This window comes from Ruditapes philippinarum, unplaced genomic scaffold, assembly GCF_026571515.1.
Source record: "Ruditapes philippinarum isolate M1 unplaced genomic scaffold, ASM2657151v2 ctg4888_1_1_1_1, whole genome shotgun sequence".
NCBI lineage: Eukaryota > Metazoa > Mollusca > Bivalvia > Venerida > Veneridae > Ruditapes > Ruditapes philippinarum.
In genome coordinates this window covers 38,547-60,283 of record NW_026866230.1, presented here as the reverse complement: position 1 = coordinate 60,283, position 21,737 = coordinate 38,547, and the positions used below count along the sequence as shown (strand labels likewise).

Here is a 21,737-nt window from a genome sequence, read left to right as displayed (position 1 = left end):
TACTAACTGTCTCAATATGACCAAAATGCCTTCAAATCGGCGAAAATCCTTCTACTTACAGTAAGGCGTTTAATGCGATTTTGAGGTAAATTTTGCCATTCTTCGTGCAGAGTTTGTTCCTGTACAGGTGGTTAGTACCATTGCTAAATACAATTTAAAATTTCAGTTGTAGTCATGTCACAATTTAGGCAAAAATGCTGGGTGTAAGGAAACGGGTTGAGGCTATCATCCGCGCACGTGGCGGCTACGCACGTTATTTATTTTTTTTAACGTCATTTAGGTTACATAATCCTCAACATTTACAAAAAATATCAACCAGTAAATGTTTTGTAAACGCTCCAACACCATATTTACAACACTTACATTTTATGTAAAATCAACACATTTGCTTATGCTTCAATAATTTGGTTAAGAATGAATTAAACTCATAAATATACTGGTTTATGATTACTAAATTGGTATCGCTTCTTGTCAAATTACTATTTCTTAGCTCAATTAAGCCGTCATCTCACGACAGTTCTTTCAATCACAACCAATTTTAAATTTCTGGGGTGTGCTTAACTTATTTCCAGGTGTTTTGCCATTAATCTAAGTTGTGTAAACATAGTTTAAGCGATCAATTTGAAAACAAGTACAAATATTGATGCAATGCAGCAATTGAGAAGCTAAGCGCAAAAAAGGCGCTCATCACAGATACCTGACCAAATCATTCCTGCACACAACCCATTTTCTATTTAAATTAAGTACCAGTGTACATTTTTAAGGTCATCCAAGCAAGAAATGCAGCAAGTGACGATGAACTAGTAGGCATCTGATGACCAGATATTCTTATTAACGTTTCAATGGCTAATTGGATTTTAACAGACTTGCGGATGAGAGACATTGTTCATCATGAACTTTGGTAGGCTTGCTAGAGATAAGAATATTAAATGTATTTTCTTTAGAACATACAAACAGTTATCAAAATTAACAAAGTCTGTTTTCTATTATTATGATTGTAACAATAGACAAACAGAATATAAAAATAGCAATAAAAGGGACTAATATAATATTTCATGCATGTTTTCATGTCAGATTAAGTAAAATGGTTTCTTTTAATACCTAGGAGTTCAGATACAATAGCTATATTCTAAGTTTCAGATTAATACTGTTCATGCGAGTCAAAGATATAAAAGCTTTGTGAAGAGTGCAATTTATGGTTGAATATGTTTGCATATCATTTCCTGCAAAACTCTCCAGTCCATAGCGCAAAACAAATGACCGTAAATAGATTTGGCCTTTCACAGTGTTAAGGTCATATCTATTCATAACTTTCATGTACAACAATAAAAACATACATAACCCACTGTGTACTTCAAAATAATTAGTAATTTCCTGTAGAAGATACAAATCAAAGAAATAAATTACCAAATTTAAAGTTTATTTTTTATGTTGTCTTTTTATTTTGCTTTCATGTATGAAATTTGTTCCCGTTTTCATCCATTAATATGACATACTGCGAATCACCGAAAGGTAAGCCAATATATGGCTTTACATAGTAGAATCGGAAGGAATTCTTGCTTCCAAATATATTCTTAGCTGTAAATCGAAGGGATTAATTGGTAAAAATCGGGTCCATGGAAAAACAAAATAGTCAACAAAAATAGCTCCGCGCCCAATTAGTTTTTTATGTGTGTATTTTATTTTTGTCATATCACAAATTATCAACCAATATGTGTTGTTCTGTTTTTGACCTTTGTCATACAAAGAAATTGTAACATTAAATTGATAGAGGAGTATAACTCTTCAGTATTTTTCTTATTCTGTCAAGCTCAGAAATATATATCGAGAGGGGACACCGAACACTGGCTGGACCTATTTAAGTTCTAAAGAAATAAGTCACAAAATGAATTGCCTCTTAAACTTCTTTGAATTAACATCCATAAAAACGACAATGTACCGAAACTGAATTGCAAAAAAGGAGAAATAAAACTATGATTAACACGATAATGTTCATAAAGCTTCATCAAACATCTTTGAAATAGTAATATTAATAATTAAACATTTTCAATAGTGTTATAATATCTTTCACTTATCTGTCATTTAATAAATGTTCATCTATGGGATAATAATTTGAACATCACACCGTCTATTACAGCAGTTTAGTTTTTACAATATACCTACGCATGTTGATTATATTTTTCCGTGGCCCTGAAAATTCTTGACCTAAGTCAGAAAATTGACTGAATTATTTTTTGTATGTATTAAACACCAAGTAAACAACATATGCTGCACTGTTGAGGTCAGGATGACAAAACTTTTAAAAATCAAGTGATGAATCTGAAACGTTCTCAAATCAAGACATAATTTATAACGCAGTTAGATACGTATTGATTATAATGTATATTAACTAGCATACAATAGGGAAAAATATATAAAAATATATGTTTGTCATTTAAATCACGCTGCTCTTAGATGATAACGAAACTGAAATAAAGGAAATTTCTATAACTGTCAATTTAAAGATGAATAATTTAGATAACTAGGCAGGGCTCAACATCAAACCATTGCACAAAAGGGTAGATTTAATAACCAGAATAATGATATCGGCTTAGCGAAGTAAATACATGGGTTGATCTCATAACAGATACTCGAACCTCAACTTGAATTAAAAACCATGTTCATTTGTCCTTGATTTTAACTCTATTCTGAATAAATATTTATGTATGTAAGAAAGCCCTGTTGTTTGTATATGCTTTAAATGCATTGTAATTAATTGATCAATCGGTCTATGATCTTTTTTATAATATTTGTATTGTTGTTTTTAGTACATGTACCAGTAGTTTCTTGCCCATGCTGGTCATTTCATCTGGCATGGGGTGCTAGATAAGTTTCGTGCTATACAATGACATGCGTAGGATGACGTAAATCAACCGTTATAAATGAAGTTGTTATTTCATACGCTAATTGTACTTTCATATGAAAATTGTTAGGTTGTAATGACATAAAATTGTTTATTCTGGTTAATAAAGATATTTGACATATGACAGATATTATTAATGTAAGAGGTCACTATGTCCCGATGGGTGGGTTTCCGAAGGACGGATGTTCTTATCTAACAGATATTATTTTGTTATGGAAAAACGATATACATTAATTTGAAAAAAAAGTGTTATGATTTGTATAAATACAGGAACGCTTGTCTTATACTTCAGTCGTGCACTTATCGATTGATATAAAGGATTATAGGAAGGTAAAACTTTGTATTTTCATTACAGTCTCCTTGTTTCATACATTATTTTATGATATTCTATATTTTTCACAGAGACACGTTGCTTGGAGAACAAACTTTATTGTTACGCGTTAGCTTTTTCTCGTGGTTTAAGTTCTTTTCGAATCTATAGAAAATATCTACGACTCATCGCCATCAGTCTTAAACTTTCGACGGGTACATGCAAAAAAATGTGAACATAAGTTATAAATTCATAACAGATGGAGTTAAACCGATCTCAAATGGATTCAATGCAATGCCAAAATCTATAAATAATCCACATTTTTTATCGGATTATTTAGAGGCGGTTTTGTGAATCGGTAAAAAGTGAATTAATAAATCGCGAAAAAGGTGATCCGTTTTCTTAAGCATTGAGTTTTACAGGCCAACGTGAAAGGAAGATAAGATAAAAAAAATTTCTTGTCAAAATGCTTTTATATAATGAAGTTTTATTATGATACTAAATATTGTGATACATAAAACCTATACTAAAAATCTGAAAATAAATTTGCTTGAACTAATGTCTCTTAATTTAAAAATTAAAAAATATAGATGTTTCAAAAGTAGATAATTCGTTGGTTTGTCTTGCAATGGTTTGCTATCTCAGGAACAAAGTATCAGTTCTTCCGTAATTTGAAAGTTGAGACACATCCAGCGTATCTTTTTAAATAGTACAGATATTCAGGGTCATTTTTTTTATTAAATATTCTTTAGCATTTAGTCGTAATTGTTTTATGTTAGTTGGCATTACTGACCTTCGGTACTGAAAATGGTGTCTGTAAAAATTAAGGAGATACTAGCATTTAAATGATTTTAACTTTCTTTGGTTTCATTAACATCCTAGGACGTAATCAGTGGTTTAATCTATGTAAATTCAACTACAAACTGCAAAGTTCTCTTTTCTTCAAAATTGCAATAGGACAGTTAAATACTTGAAACAAATCAGTTTATATTCTTTTCAGGACTAGTTTTCTTTAACTGATATAAAGTGAGTGAAGAACAATGGGATATTTTAACATCATATGTCTGGTGAGTAAATATATATTCTTTTATGTTTTTTGTTACACGAATTCGCTAAATTTCTAAAGTATACAGGCAGCTTTCTTCTGTTTAATCTCTCTAAAGCCACATTCGAATGTTATTTTAACTTACATACTTTCACAAATGTTTTTTTCTAGTTGTTGGTTTTATTCGTGAATTTGAAAACATCCGCATCAAAACCATCGATGAAAAATCATGTGAGGGCAGCAAGCAAAAATGAGTTCACAAAGTTAATAAATCGATCAAAACGTTCGTGGCAAGGAAAGGAAACTGGAATCGGAAATGGAATCAACATATGCTATGATCACAATGAGGTACATAATAAAATCATTTTACGTTAATACAAGAGTTGATGTATTCAAACTCTTCAAATCCGAGATGTGCCACGAAACAATGACAATATCATTTCGCTTTACACTCAGGACTGACAAAGTATAGCAAGAGCAAATCTAAGAAAAGATTTCAACGTCAATTCCGATCATAAATGTATCTTTTTAATTACTTCTTTTAAAGTTTGAATTAGTTCAAAATCGTTAGATATAGCTTTATCTTTTTTAGTGTCCAGATGGATATGCGTGCTTGGCGGCGGGTTTTGGAAAAGCAAAGGTGAAAGCGCGTAAAATCTGCTATAAATGTAAGTAGTAAAACATTTATTAAATCAATGTAATACTGGAAACATTGCATTACAACAAAACAAATTCTGATTATTTTATATGTTTCCAATGTCTTATCATATCATGATTATCAAATATCTTCTCATTTGGGATTTTTACACATACATATTTGCGTCTTTTTTAATTTTTTTAATTTAATTTACTGAGCTATGTTATCTTGTTAAAAAGGACTTACATACTTATTTAGCTCTACACCGTGCATCATTAACGCTAGCCATACTAAAGTTGTCATCAAATTGTAGGCAAATCTGTGCGCATACTTATCAAATGAAATTGTTTCGCAATTTGATAGTGATCAATGTCAAATTGTAAGATAACTATAGAATAGCTGTAATGAGAGCTACTTATAGTGCCCGTCATCAATGATTGGTGCGTTAACACTTTAAATGAGGTCACCTTGCTTATTGGATCTTCTTCAAACTTTAACTCAATTCATTTTCTAATTTGCACCTTAAACAGAATGTTAAAAATGTTTAAAAATGAAAAAATCAAGAACGCCCTAATTTATGTCTGTCCACTGAGGCGAGTGATTAGTGTCCCAAGGCTTATTGTGAATTCAATTTTTGAACATGAACATAGAAAATTACCATACAATTTTGGCCATTTTATTTCAAAAGATTGGTCACAGGTCAGATACAATTCAATGATATTTATCACTTTAAGACCGCTATCATCACAGTGTCCTTATATGTTTCAGGTGATTGTATGGAGACAGACCAATGCAATGCTCATTTTAAAGGCACGTTCTGCAATTGTTCAGGGTCTGGATTCACTGGAGAATTTTGTGAAACGAGTAAACAATTTTGATATATTTTGCTGAAAACATAAAACGTCTTAATTTCTTTAGCTCTGGCTTCTTTTCGTATGATTCTATTATAATAAAATTATAATCATGAATTGTTAATATCATAGTATAACGATAGTTATTATAAAACGACTGGTGAAAAACACACGAAGATGTATATCTATGTCAATACATTCTAGGGTCTTTTGAGGGAAAATATCTTTCGGCATGTTCAATGTTAATATAATATAGAACGTCTCAACTAATGAATTTTCGAGCAAATAAGCTGTGTAATTACAATATGGAAGATATGAAAATAATTTCTGTGCCTTTTTAGATATAGACTATTGCGAACCTTAGTAATTATACAATTACATGTAACGTGTTGATGTTGCACATGGTACAACTGAATTCCAAACGTTATTTTAATGTTTCAGACATTGATGACTGTGTAAATGCAACTTGTGAAAATGGAGCTACCTGTCTTGATGGTGTTAATGAGTACACTTGTCAATGTGCTGAAGGATATACAGGGGTGGACTGTGGAACGAGTATACATATTATAAAGTCTATTTTATTACATAATTCATGTTATTTCATTGGTGCATGTACACCTTATAATTCTAAACCTACTAAATTTTTAATAAAATTTGCCCTGCTTTCAATTTAGAATAGTACATAGTTAAATTGTAATTCTATTACGACGTAAAAAGGAATAAGCCTTCTATCAGCATATAGTTATTGACAGAATGAGCAAATGAGAAATATTTTTCAAGGGGAAATTCTCTTTAGTCTTATACAATCTTGTGTAGAAAAGTTCATTCTGTATAGTCCCATAAGATGTTTATACTTATTTCACTTCTTGTAACGACTTAACTTAAATATTCAATGAATTGTCAAAACTTGAGGATCTCTGTTAATATATCTCTAAAACCTGTCCCTGCTGGATTCTTCTGAAACTTTACTCGATACCAGTATGGTACAGTCTTGCCAAGCTCCACTCTGTTAGTTGAATGGCTTTGTTGTGTTATGTAATAAACAAGTGAATTTAAGAAAATCGGAATGTTTAATTTTTGATGAGTTTGTAAATGCAACTACTGCGGTAAGATGTCTGCTTATAAATCGTAATGTCCATATAAGAACAACGATAATTGGTTGAGAAAATTGAAGGATACTTGGTTTGCAAAACATAAAATGATATACAGAGCAGACACAGGACAGAAATGAGGTACAATATGTGATCCACTATTTTTGTTACAGTACTTTGTTATATAATCTATGATAAAATAGGGATGACATGTCAAGTTATATTTTTAGATATTTATTACCAAAATTGTGATGGTGCGCCATAAAACAAACAAGCATTTGCCTAATTTGATTTTTATAGAAAATATCTTACTAATTAATATGTAAAGTCTATTAAATGAACTTGTATTACCTGTAGATTATCAGTCTTGGGGATATCAAGATGAAAATTTAGTAAGTCAGCCAACATTAAAGTGCCTGGTCAGACTGCGGAGTAATACAAGTTTTGCAAATTTGTATTTGCTTGTGATATAACTTCTTTGGTTTTACTTGTAAATATATATATAAATATTCATGTGTCGTCTTGATTCTGTTCTTCATTATTAATAACCAAATCCATATTTTAAGGTTTAGACGGATGCAATCCATACCCTTGTTCCCAAGGTCAATCATGCATAACTGTAGGTAATGACTACGTATGCACTTGTGATCCAGTGCAATCAGTGTCAAGTACTAATGGTAAGTATAAAAGTCTTTTATCTAAAATAACAATGTTTTAACTTTTCAATGATATTAAAATTGTAATAAACTTGTTAAAAGTTGCTTTAAAAGAACATTTCATTTTTATCAAAATATTTACTTTAGATTTTAAAATATTTAGGCGTAATAAATGGAAGAGAGCAAACTTTGTTCGAGTTGTAAATCACAAGTTGATGTATTTATCTCCCTTTCATTTCACGTTAAGGAGGTTTTTTTCTTTTCTTTTTTTTCTTTTTGTAAGAAAAAAATATTTATTCTACATATAATATACAGATTTGTTTAACGATTACAAACAATTAAACATCAACACAATAAGATAAATACGAATTTGTTTATTTCAAAGAACTCTTTGCTACCACTCAAGTCCCAAAAACCAAAACGTGTTCACCTGGATTCCCATTCGGTTATAGCGACAATCTTAGTGTACAGTGGAACATAACTGCAGATGTCGGAAAAGTCATTTGGGTTACAATCAGGGATTTCCTAACTGAATTGAATAATGATGTTGTGTATGTACGGGACGGTGAGATTTTTATTCAGTTTTGTCTCATGTATAACAGCTTTTTTTAAAATAAATAGAGAGAGAATTGGAGGAAGTAAAATATTGTTATTGTATATCTATGTTGTTAAGAGAATATATTTGCTGGATTTGTTAAACCATTCAAGTTAATCTAAAGAAAATATTTATCGGTTTCTTTACTTGATTTCTTCAGTTTATATAACAGTCATCTGATTTGTCGCTTACAATATTTCTAAAATACCTCGGATGAAATGATTTATTGCTCTTTTATTGTTTTTGCTTTTGATTTTAATACTTTATTTCTTTAAAACATACAGGTCAGATCAATGGTGTTCAAGCCTGCCTTGGTATGCTGTCGGGAACAGTCCCACTCCCTTTTTGGATCCAGTCATCAACCAATGAGCTTACAATTACTTTCGTTAGTGATAGCAGCAACAATTTCTTAGGATTCTGCTTTACCTATTTCAGTTTTTAGTGAGGGGATAATCGAACATAAAGACATACATTTTTTATTTTTCTTCCTTTTAGCTTATTATAAACTACTTGATCTATGATGTTTATTCTTTAAATTTTATTTTGTTGCTGAAATTATGAATAGAATCAACCATGATTTATATATGTATATGCGTGTGCGTCTTTAACACAAAACTGATGCATTTATTTGCAAAGCATGAACAGGGGATATGTATTTGTTAATCTGTCAGAATGGGTGAAATAAATATTCAACAAAATTAAAACCATGTCTTTGTATATGATTATTTCCATTCTTGTGTCCTAGTAATAAAGATATGTCGAGTTTTAAGTCATAACCGTTTAAGATAATAAAAAAATGATATGAAGACTTTCCTTAATTTAAAACAAATGCGTTAATCTGAACGAGGATCCTTATCTTTATAACTAACTAAAACAACTTATCATAAGGGTACCGCAAAGGCGGGGCAATGAACCATGTGTTTGAGCAACCAATTTTTCAATAAGTGTAGAGACCCAATCAAGAAACTTGTCTGAAAAAAAGCATTACTTTAGTTATCTTTATGATACTCTATGTCCTCCAAGGTGGTGCATTTTTTACCCTAAGTGCATGATTCATATAAGAGAAAGAAGTTTAGTTTGCAATGCTCTATGCCATATATAGAGGCATGTATATCATATTTATCAACAAAAAAATCACAAGGTAGTGTTGTTTGCTTAATATCTTTACTTGCACTGTAGTTTCACAAAATTAGAATGAAATATGTTTTCACATACTAGACTATATAAACTAAGTGAGCCAACATACAAGGGGCATGATTAATAAACGTTTTGTAGAGGCCAACAAGGCAATGCTACATGTCAAATAACTAAACCCTAGACATTGTAGTTTCACAAAAGACTAAAATATGTTTCCTAAACAAAAATATATTAACTATATTATAAGTGAATCCCGAGGTAAGGTAAATATTGACCCAATGGGCAAGCTTAATACCAGTTATTTTATGGTTTACAAATATCTAAGGTCTTGGCGTCATAGTTTCACACAATAAACCTCAAATGTGTTTTCCTATATAAGTCTTATAAAGGTTTTAATTTCTTTCTATAGGTTCAAAAGTTACAGATCGGACACAAAATTTCGAAATTTATACAAAGTGTTGACCTGAGAAAAGTAAATTTAAAACCTGCTCTCTGCACATCGTCTTATTATGGTTATCATTACTGCCAAGTAGTTTCAATTTCCTTCCCCGAGTTCAAAGGATACAGGCCGAACATGAAAACTGCTAACAGGCGGCCGGACGGACGGACGTCCAGGTGCATGTTCATTATAGGCAAGTTTTATAACCTGTTAAACATTTACTCTATGTAATGGCTAAAAAGCGACACATACTTGAAGGTTCTAGGATAAACATATCAGTCTATGGTTCAAAATTCTGATTTAAACAATTTCAGGTAAAGGCAGAGTTCTATCATTCCGTACTTGTAAGATTCTAATAGTCACTTACGTTAATGAAAAGCCTTAACTAAATCGAAAAAGCAAGATGCTTAATATGGGCGTTTTAACATTTGATCTGTTTTACACCAACCCACGTGCTGTTATAACCATCATACACCACTGTCTTACTCCTTCTAAATGTTGAAATTACCATCATAACTCATCGTCTTATACCATCATTCTAGCTGCCTTAGCTATGATACAACACTCTGAAACAATACTATTCATGCTGTCTTAACCATCATACAATACTGTCTTCATTCACCCTTCACATTCTTGATGTAAAATTCTGTCTTTCAAACACTCAACCAAACTGCTTTAACAATAATGCAAACATAGTTAAACACACTTTTGCATGCCGATAATATTAATTATCTAATTATCATAGATAACTATAATACTCTTTCCTAAAATATTTGCTTTTACCAATCATACACAACTGTCTTACATCACCCTTAATGCTGACATAAGTATATAATAAGAGTTCTTACCGGTCCTGACTTAAAGGGCAACCTGAATAAGGTTGTCACTGTTTAAGAGTCGATAATGGCTCTCTGGAAAAAAATTACATCAGACCAATTTAGTTATCATGTCGAGTACTTTCTTTATTGTTCTATTATAGTATTATTCTATTCTCATATCTATATGTTAGACATGCTTTTAACATTGATGCAGCCATTGTATTTCAGATATCGTCTGCTGTTTCTTCACCAAACTCTTTCAAATTAATTAAATGAGTAGTACGCTTCTCACTGATTCAAGCTAATTTTCATGAAATGTAAATTATCATTTTGAACAGTAAAATAATTAAGGTAAGCAAGTTATCGTACAATCTGTCAAAAGATTAAGAAGGGAAAAGATGCCCCGTTTGTAACGGGAGCCTCTTTTCACTGGTAGCAATGCAACCACTAGTTTTACCAAATAGCTCGATTCTATTTAAAGACATGGGTAATAGTTTTTACATGTAAGTTTTTATTGATATATTTAGAAATACCGTTACATATCCCCATAAATTAATTACTATATTTATACAGATAGAAAAAAAGTTAAACATGCTGATTACACATTTATTTTAATACTTTCATATACAACAAGGTAGTAAACATGTTCGGTGCGTGCACAGCTAGTGTAATACCATTAATCTTGCTGAAAAACACGCTAGTGTACATCTTTAAAACTGAAAAGCAAACTTTTGAAAATCAGTCATGGCACGTCGACCTGGAATGACAGTAGAAGATCTGAAAGTAGTGGAAATGATAATGGCTGGTTTGTCAGTGAGAGAATCATCGACATGAATCAACAATAAGTTGCTTTGGGCACAGACTACAGCAAACAGATTACATTGTTGATACGCCTATGACAGGAAGACCTCGTAAAACTAAACTGCAAGAAGACCGTTTGTGCCACAAGCTGCGTGTTGCTCGATTCAAAGCATGCCGACCATACGTTTGTAATTCATTGACGCCAAGGCACAGTGAGACAGGGCTTGACAATATGCTTGATTTCATCGCCGCTGAGCACCTAGGCAATACAATGGCGTTTTGTACACTGTCTGGCGAATCCCGGTTTTACGTTTTTGCAGTTTTGGGCTGTTGATAGTGGGACACAACTCTCACAAAGTATTCAAACTTGTGTGGCTTTTTCTGTCTGGCCACTCAGCATTTTCTGGTTAGACGCCCAATTTATCTAGCAATATCACGGAATGAGAAGAATGCGTATCGACTGCAATTAAAGATCTTATTTATGGTATAAACTCGTACTTGATTGCATGCTTCAATGCTAGTTCTCCAAAAGTTTCTTACTTCATTTTTTTCTATCAGTATATGTACAAACGCAACCCAAATCCGTATTTTATTCTACTTTATTATGTGACGTAATTCCCTTGCTACCTTGCAAAGGGACTATGTTAAGTTTAGAACATTTCCTGCTAGAAAGAACGTAATAAAACACCAACGTTTATATGGTGAATAAATAAAATTGTGCGGCGTAGTTTATACAGTAAAAATATACAGTTTTCTTGATGCGTATTTTATGATCCTTTTTAAATTTAAAGCTACCTTTGACCGGCAGTGTACACGATATATACGATATAAACAGTACGAATTTAATGCATTTGTGATACACAACTTACGAAGATGGTCGCTGGACGTTGTGGGTCACTCGTTAATGAAATTGTATATGCAATTTCATCAAAGTTTCACATCATATTATTTTAAATATACACAGGTTAATGAATAGACCGTCTTCCAAAAAAACGAAAGGGGAAATTATCTTAGTTTTACGTTTTCAAGTAAGAATACGTGTATAAAAGAAATAAAGAAGAATCGAGATAAAAAAAAAGATAACACGAGCAACTAAAGGTTACACTGGTAAAAAATTTTATCAAAGTTTTCGTTTTCGTAAGAGAATAAATATACATGAGTAAGCATTAAACTTCCGTAAAAAGGAGACCTTATTGTCTTCATCTTGGAAGGTATTTGGTTAGTGTATTATTAGCAAGTCTATTCAATTGAAATGAAATGTATAATGTCCCGGTACAAAGCAAATAATTGCATGTTTTAAAATTAAACATACATATACTTTTTGAGGCATTTTTTTATCCAAACCCAAATAATACGGCCGGTTTTATCAATTCCATTCAATGTTTACTTCCTTTTAAAAATATACAAGCTTTTTGTGAATTTTAAAATATTTAGTCGCGAGGATTGTATATAAATTTAAAAATAAATAAATAAATAAAGATTTAATGACAATACAGCTTATAAAGCTATGTATGTATTATATGCTTATTAGAATGTTTCCTGCTTCCAGTTTTCATTTCATAAAATTAAAGTAAAACGTAAAATTTCATAAACCATTAATTAAACATGTATATTTGTACTTTCACAGAGAGCAAAAAACTTCGACAAGTTTCGGATGATGTTTCTTTACTTCCTTAAACTTAAGTTTCACATAAAACTTCCTCCTTTGTCAAAAATCATTATTCTTCAGCGATAGCAAATCTTTTATCTTCCCGATCGGAACACCCAAGGCGACTTCAATAAGTCACTTCTTATGGACTTGCCGAAGAATGCCGAATTGTTACAAATGCTATAATTCCATATGGTCATACTCAGAACGCTGTCTACTTGACTTTTTTAGAGTGCACACTTGTTATCCCGCACCTTTGGGTGCCGAAATATCTCCATTATAATTTATCTCTAACATTAAGTCTAAAGATCATTTGTCTCTTACCCCTGATTCTGAATTGATTTTTCAATAAGTTTTAAATGATGAGAAATCAACATAACTAGACATTTTAATGTTCAGAGCGCGTGTCTATAGTCTTGCCAATTTTGCATTTATATGATGCACTGGTATAAACCTGTACAAGACTCGATATATATTGAACTATGAGACACATAATTAAATGAATTTTCACCTAAATATCTCATAATTAAATCATTTGTGCAGCATGTTTTCAATATTTATTGCAAATTTACAATGAAATATATGTTTAATGCATTTTTGTAATAAACTGAATTTTGAATTTATGAATGTAATACATTTGCTCAACACACTTTCTCTTTTATTTCAATTCAGATGATGAATCACGTGTGACTTATTTAAATATATTATATCATTATATACAGAAGATAGTTTCATATAAACTTTTTATCCAATCCTGAATGCAATTTATGTATTGAAATTGTGTTTGAAAATATGGAGGAAGAAAAATAGATATTGTTTAAACCAAATATAATATCACCGACGTCGGTGCGTAATATTTAAACTTGCCAAAGAAAATTTTTTTAAAATGTTTTAGCCCCTAAATTTTACCACAAAAAACATTTTTGTGGCGTTTTTTTTAAATATGTTTAAATTATTTCTTTCCCTTTTTTTTTTATTAGAAACTTGATTTAGTTTGTTTTTTGATTTTCCCCTGATAGGAATTTGCTTTTAAATTACCGTTTCAGTCGTCTTTTACCTGTTTCCCTGAACTCAAAAGGGGTTTATTGTGAAAAGGAGCCCACAGATATTCAAAAAAATGTTTGTGTTTTTATTTTTAAAAAGAGGGGAAAAATAAAAAAACATCTCAATTAAAATTTGGTATAAAAGGGCACAACCAAAAAAGTTTTTATTTCTTTGGGAAGGGGATTTATTTTTTACACAAATTAAAACTAAAATTTCTTGCAAAAAGAGTTTTGGATTTTTGGGGAGTTTTTTTTCCTTAAATTAATAAGAAAAATAGAAATCACTCGAATGTATTATTCTGATTGCATCTTTTACAATTATTGAATCTAAAGATTCTTGAATAATTAAATCATTTCAAGCAAAAAATGGTCATATACAGTAATATAATTTTATTGCAGGCTGTCTCTTTAAACACAACAGAGAAAGAGATGGATGCAACACTTCAGGTTATCTTTCTACTGTCTTTATGTCTACTTATTTCATCTACAGCTGCGACTCCGTCGGAAGGCAAATTAGAAAAATGTTCCTGGTGTCCAAGTTGTTATTGCAAGGACGAATCTGTGTATACTAATGGTTCATATTTGTTGCTTGTGAATTGCACTGATGCTGGCCTTACGTCCGTTCCAACAAATATTCCGTCGAATACCACAGTTCTCACCCTAAACGGTAACAATATCACGAAAATTGGTCCGAGATCATTCGAACACTTATCGAAATTGCTGTATCTGGATTTATCTAAAACTGGCTTAACTTCTTTACATAGTGAAACATTTGCAGGACTTGGCAACCTTAGAACCCTTGAACTAAATGGAAATAAGATACGCTACAAAATCAAGTGTATTCCTAACGGAGTTTTTGCAGAACTCAAATCTCTAACACGCATGAACTTACAGCAAAACTTTTCAACTGATGATGTTGAACCAAAAGAGCAATACCCCACTAAGGCTCTTTCAAGTCTAAATTTTCTAGAAGAACTGCTTATTGACGGTTTGCAAAACCGGACATTTGCTAACCACATGGAGAAAATGAAACGTTTAACGTCACTAACACTTAATGGTTATAATGGACGATGTTCTGTAAAGAGTATAGACCCAAAAATGTTTAAGTTCTGTAAGCGGATAAGCAGCTTCACAATGATCAATTGTCAAGTTGAATCTGTTCAACAAGACTCATTTGAAATACTTCAGAATCTTACATTTCTTGATCTATCATACAATCCAGATATCAAGATTGATGGGCTTGCAAATATAACGTCTGGTCTACAGAAACAGAAATTGCGAGAACTGAGGCTTATAAACATACATCAAAATATAGGCGAATGCATGACAATTGAAGTGGAGCATGTCAAATTCATGAGAAATATGTCTGTTGGTCTTCTCTACCTCGATTCAAATCGCTTAGCAACTATTTCTAACGAGGCCGTTGCATATCTTCCGAGAAACATAAAAGGTCTTTCTATAAAAGATAACATGATTTTATTTGGGGGATACCTATATGAAATATTCAGACAACAGATTTTCTCCAATCTTACATTCATAAATCTCTCTATGCAAAGTATAAATGAGAACTTTGTCAATGCTTTCAGGAGAAAGTCAAAAACAGCTCTTGCAACGGATGAAAAGAATAAAAGAAGAAAATTGTCACTAAAATCATCCATGTTTGTATCACATAATCAAACCATATCTAACGAGGATTATGCAAGAAAATGCTATAACTGTCCATTAATATATGCTCCCTTCAAATTCACAGAAACGCTCGTTGATATTGATGCAAGTGATATGAGAGTACGAATGGAATTAAACGACCTGTGTGTTTGTAAGCCAAACAAAATACTGAGATTAAACTTAAGCAGGAACATATTTTGGAGATGGAACGGATCATTCAAAGGCTTAGAAGACCTCTTGAATCTCAATTTGGCCTGGAATGCTTGCGAAGACATGTCAACAGATGTTTTTCATATATTACCAAATCTTTTGTCTTTGAATTTATCAGGAAATTTTCTTGAAAATGCTTTTAGAAATGACTTGCATGGCGAAATATTCAAGAATCAGGCAAAGTTAGAATTTTTAGACATATCAGACAATAAGATAAGGACCTTACCTAAAAAATTCTTTACAGGTCTTAAAAGATTGATGAAATTGTGCTTATCGAACAATTTTCTTCTGACTTTTGATGTTAAAATTAACCACATGAATTGGTTAACTTGGTTAGATATCAGTAATAACCTCCTGGTAACAATTGCCACAAGCACCATGGAAACTCTTCTGAAATTTTCTCGTGACACAGAGCATGACTTGTCTGTTAATTTACAGAATAACAAACTTGTTTGTTCGTGTTCTTACATTAGATTTGTCAAGCAATTCTCAGAGATGACACAACATTTTCGACGGCTTAAGTCATACACTTGCAAATACGAATCGGGTGTTACAAAGGATTTGACTTACGCGGAAACAATTTATGAAACTCTTCAGAAAGATTGTGCCGATTATAAAGTAACTATAATAGCGTCCTCACTTTCCTTTCTACTTGTTCTAGTAGTCGTTGGATCTTGCATAATCTATAGATATAGGTGGAAACTTCGTTATTTATACTACTCTGCAAAGATGAGGCATCGCGGATACACACCTGTAGATTGTAGAAATGATGATACCAGTGAATTTGCCTACGATGTTTTTATATCATACAGTGACTCCAACGGGAAATTTGTGAAAAAAGTTCTTGTACCTGAATTAGAGGCAAAAAGGCACGTTAGAGTTATGGTTCATGACCGTGATTTCATTCCTGGAAATTTCGTTGTCGACAATATTGTTAATGCGATAACGAAATCAAGAAAGACCATGATTCTCATGAGTCGCGATTTTCTAAGAAGTGCTTGGTGCGTCCGTGAGATGAACTATGCAAGAATGGAGGCTCTTCACACAGAAAGGAACGTGTTGTTGGTTATGATGCTTGAACCTGTGACAGTTAAAGGATTACCATTGGAAATAATGGATATTTTGCGAAACCAAACGTACCTAGAACTTCCTGAGGACCAGGCACATGAGGAAGTGTTTTGGGATAGGGTGAGGGATCTGATAATGTCATAGTTATTATACTTTTGGGATTTTAAAATTGTAGATATGCACCGAAACATTTAAACAGTTTTGATAGAAGACATACGGTAAATTGTTTTATTGCAGAAATTGATTGAGGTCTATCGAATTTTTACTGGTGTTATACTATATGAATACTTAAATGTAAACAGTAAATATATATTACTTACAAAATGTGTTTTGTTATTAAAGTCATAACTGCATGAGCATTTTGTGAAAAAATTGCTGTTTTTTATTGAAAAAAATTCCGTTACAAGTTCAAAATTGCTATAAAAACTATAAAAACTGCTTCAATACTAATAAAATTTGGCACAAATGTTGACTAGGCCATTGCCTTTGTAGCAACATGCTAAGTCTAAAATTTCCTGTTACCATGGGGACATCTCAAAAATTGCCAAAAATCCCAATTTTGCGTTGATTTTTTTCCCATCAAAATTGATTTCAAAGTGCTGCAACTTCTTAATGGATTACGATAGAGTCAAAAGCTGTTCAGTGTTGGTTACACAGAAGGAGGCACATCCCCCTTCTGGCAACCCTCTGATGTATCTTTTGAATAGGAGGCGGTGCCGAAAAAAGTGGGTACTGTTTTAACAACATTTCTCATTACAAACAAAAATCCAAGTGTCTGAGTCCTAAATAAGGCATTTTTTTCACCATTTTGAGAAAAAAGGCGATGCTAGGGCGTTGAAAGGCGTGTTATTATCTGGTAATGGGTTTAATTCGAATTTTAAAATCATTTTAACTTATTTAAAATTATAAAATATGATTCAACATTGCCAAATTATAGGTTGCTTATTTCTAGACATGAAAAAGTATAACGAAGGGCTTATACATGGGTTTGTAGATTATTAGTCACCATGGTACAACTGCAAAGGTCATATTATGCAAACTTTCCAACTTTTGGATTAAGACCGACAGCAGTAAACTCGACAGTTAATTGTCGTATCTTTGAAAGCCTTCAGTTTCCCCTTCATTCATTATTTATTTTCAGACATATGAACACTGAGAAGGATTATCAAATGTTCCATCACCTTGTTGAATAGCTCTCACATTAAAGAATCAAATGTCCATAGTGGGCAAGATTTGAGATCATGTGTGCACTAAGTTGAAAAGTGACACAACTTGGCTAAGGAGGAGTCAAAGACAAATCTAGGTCCATATTTCTTATTGACAAATATCTCAGCTTTAAGCATTATTATTTCGTATAAAAGGCTATTCGAGATACTTTTATTAAAAGGTTAAGTTACCAACGGGCAGGTTCATTTTTTTTATGTAACGGACATTGCTTGTATTACTTAATAAAGAGGCCGACTTGGCAATGCTGCATGTCAAATAAATGAACCCCCGAGCAATGTTATTTCACAATGTATTTTTCCTATACAAGTCAATTATAAACTAGATAAAAGTAAACCCCCGATGCAGGACCAAATAATGGCCAAATGGTCATGATTTAAATACAATTTGTAGAAGACCACAATATGTTGCAACATGCCAAATATATAGAAATTACAGTTTCTGAGAAGCAGATTTTAAAGATCTATTTTCAGCTCTTGAGATCTGCTTTAGCATCAGATTGGGACTATTCATTAAACTTCTGTACACTTATCAGATCTTGCAAGTGTTCATATAAAAAACGATCTCATATTTGGAATCATGGATTTGAGTTCATAGACATGATATTATATCCTATTTATATCATTTCATAACAAACACAAAACTTGACATAAATGAACATTTAATGTGATGGTTAGTGAAAAGTAAACCTCGAGTATAGAACATTAAACAGTATCAGCTATGTTTTGAATCAACTCTGAGCATTGTTCTTTCAGAGTAGAAAACTTTTTAGGACTTTTTGCTAACAAGTCTAGGTTACATAAATGTGCCAAAAGATATGGCCATTTTTACACACAATCTAAGTTACTTATATAGAGATCCATTAGACTGTGCTATATGCCAAATATTTAAGCTATTGGCATCGCAGCTTTATAAGAAAAGACCTAAATGTAGTTTCCTACAAAACCTACGTTAACTAAGTGATCCCTTGGGCGATCCGTTTTTGACCAATAGGGCAACTTCTGGGCAAGATTACTAAACCATTCATGTGAAGCCATCTCCAAATTCCTCCCTAGGCGTCGTTTCGCAAAAGACATACGGCAGTTCAATGTACGTCAAGTCACCTCAAGTACCAGAGACGATGAGTTGACCTATCGTGACTACCTCGTACGGGTAGGCTAATAAGAGGCCGTTTGTTTTTGTTATGATGCTATCAGAAATGTGATGCCTTGCCAGTATTGCCGTATCCCCTCCTCAAGAAAAACAGGTCAAGGAAGATTCAGAAAGAAAACATGTCCCCGGTGTGACTTCTAAAGTTGATCGGCACGAACGCTGATGAATCTTGGACAAATGGTTAATTCGGGCTCCAAGCAGAAATAAACATACTATCACACACACACTCCATCCCGTGAAGTTTAATCAAAGTCAAGGGTATTGTTCAGGAGCAGATGTTTTTCTAAGAAATAGTGGATAAGGACAAATGGTAACAAGAGGGCCCCCCCTCCCCCCGTGCCAATGTTTACCCAAGGGCTTTTATTTGTTTATTTGAACAAACTTGGTAGACACCCATAAGAAGATGTTTCATGCTAAACATCTAAGTTCTAGCTCATTGGGTTTTTTAAAAGAAGATTTTTTAAGTTTTTACTATACACATATAGTTAAAAACAATGACACCCCTGAGGCAGGGCCAGTTTTGACCCCCGGGCTTTAATTTGTAGATATTTACTTATAGATGTTTCATGCTTAATATCTTAACTAAAGCTATTTGGGTTTTTCAAAGAAGATTTTTAAGTTTTTGCTATACACATATAAGGAAAATCAATGACCCCCGGGGCGGGGCCAGTTTTGACCCCAGGGCTTTTATTTGAACATACTTGGTAGAAACCCATTAGAACATGTTTCATGCTACATATCTTAGCTCTAGCTCTTTGGGTTCTTTAAAAGAAGATTTTTTAAGTTTTTACTATATGCATATAGGGAAAATCAATGACCCCCTGGGGCGGGGCCAATTTTGACCCCAGGGCTTTTATTTGAACAAACTTGGTAGACATTCACAAGAAGATGTTTCATGCTAAATATCTAAGCTCTAGCTCTTACGGTTCTTTAAAAGAAGATTTTTTAAGTTTTTACTATATGCATATAGGGAAAATCAATGACCCCCCAGGGCGGGGCCAATTTTGACCCCAGGGCTTTTATTTGAACAAACTTGGTAGACACTCACTAGAAGATGTTTCATGCCAAATATCTTAGCTCTAGCTCTTTGGGTTCTTTAAAAGAAGATTTTTAAGTTTTTACTATATGCATATAGGGAATATCTATGACCCCCTGGGGCAGGGCCAATTTTGACCTCAGGGCTTTTATTTGAATAAACTTGGTAGACACTCATTAGAAGATGTTTCATGCTAAATATCTTAGCTCTAGCTCTTTGGGTTCTTTAAAAGAAGATTTTTTAAGTTTTTACTATATGCATATAGGGAAAATCAATGACCCCTGGGGTGGGGCCAATTTTGACCCCAGGGCTTTTATTTGAACAAACTTGGTAGACATTCACTAGAAGATGTTCATGCCAAATATCTAAGCTCTAGCTCTTACAGTTCTTTAAAAGAAGATTTTTTAAGTTTTTACTATATGCATATAGGGAAAATCAATGACCCCCCCTGGGCGGGGCCAATTTTGACCCCAGGGCTTTAATTTGAATAAACTTGGTAGACACTCTTTAGAAGATGTTTCATGCCAAATATCTAAGCTCTAGCTCTTATGGTTTTTTAAAAGAAGATATTTAAAGATTTTTCTTTTGGTTGCCATGGCAACCAGAGTTCTGCATGGAATTAAATTCTTTGAACAATTTTTAAAGGTGACCACCAAAGGAACATTCCTGTGAAGTTTGGATGAAATTGGCTCAGTGGTTTATGAGGAGATGTCATTTAAAGCAAAAGTTTACGGACGGACGACGGACGGACGCCGGACGAAAAGCAATCACAAAAGCTCACCCTGTCACTTTGTGACAGGTGAGCTAAAAAGCGGACCCACAGTTATCACTTCTGAACTCTGTGCGAAGGTGAGCTTAAAACAAAGGAAAATGTGATCACACTGGTCATGTGTTGCCTAGGGGTTGCCTGACCAAGGAACAAGTGGACCCGACATCCAAACTAGTATCAGATATTCTAGTGGTACAGCAGTAAAATAGCTTGGGGGTTCCAAATTTAAAAAGAAAAACATAATTATGAAATTTTGTTTATATTTATGACAGCAATTGGTTAAGATGTATAAAACAAGATTTATTTTCAAAACAAAAGATAATCTAACAAATTATATAATAGAAGTAAAATTTAACATTAAAATAAACCTTTTTTAGTTTCTTTATTTTAATTTTAACTTTTTTTTATCAAAAAGGGGGCTGAAACAGGAAATCCAAGTGAAAATTTAAAAAGTTTTTTTTATTATTAAAATTTACAAAATTTAAACCAAAAGGGGTTTAAACTAATGCCAGGGATTGGGATCATAATAAACCCAACGGGGTTTTCTTTCATTTTGTAAGAATTAACATTGTAAATAGATAATACACATAATATAAATTAATAAAGCCCAGGTTTAAATATACTTCTACAAAAATCTGTA

The 21,737-nt window shown here is 32.5% G+C and overlaps 2 protein-coding genes across 3 annotated transcripts; both read left to right on the top strand.

The window, feature by feature from the left end:
• Positions 1-3,147: 3,147 nt before the first annotated feature.
• On the top strand, positions 3,148-8,791 carry LOC132731854 (fibropellin-1-like). Of its 2 annotated transcripts, none has more exons than XM_060718139.1 (9): positions 3,148-3,232; positions 4,213-4,279; positions 4,429-4,605; positions 4,850-4,925; positions 5,663-5,758; positions 6,187-6,300; positions 7,403-7,513; positions 7,878-8,057; positions 8,372-8,791. In XM_060718139.1, the coding sequence occupies exons 2-9, from the start codon at positions 4,253-4,255 to the stop codon at positions 8,527-8,529; spliced, it is 939 nt and encodes a 312-aa protein (XP_060574122.1). In that variant the 5' UTR covers positions 3,148-3,232; positions 4,213-4,252; the 3' UTR covers positions 8,530-8,791. The 2 variants fall into 2 exon arrangements, with proteins under 2 accessions (XP_060574122.1, XP_060574123.1); XM_060718140.1 differs by lacking the exon at positions 3,148-3,232 and adding an exon at positions 3,461-3,601.
• Positions 8,792-14,342: 5,551 nt separating this feature from the next.
• On the top strand, positions 14,343-17,251 carry LOC132731853 (toll-like receptor 4). The gene has a single exon (XM_060718138.1). It carries the CDS (start codon positions 14,403-14,405, stop codon positions 17,058-17,060), a length of 2,658 nt encoding a protein of 885 aa, XP_060574121.1. The 5' UTR covers positions 14,343-14,402; the 3' UTR covers positions 17,061-17,251.
• The last annotated feature ends 4,486 nt before the right edge of the window (positions 17,252-21,737 follow it).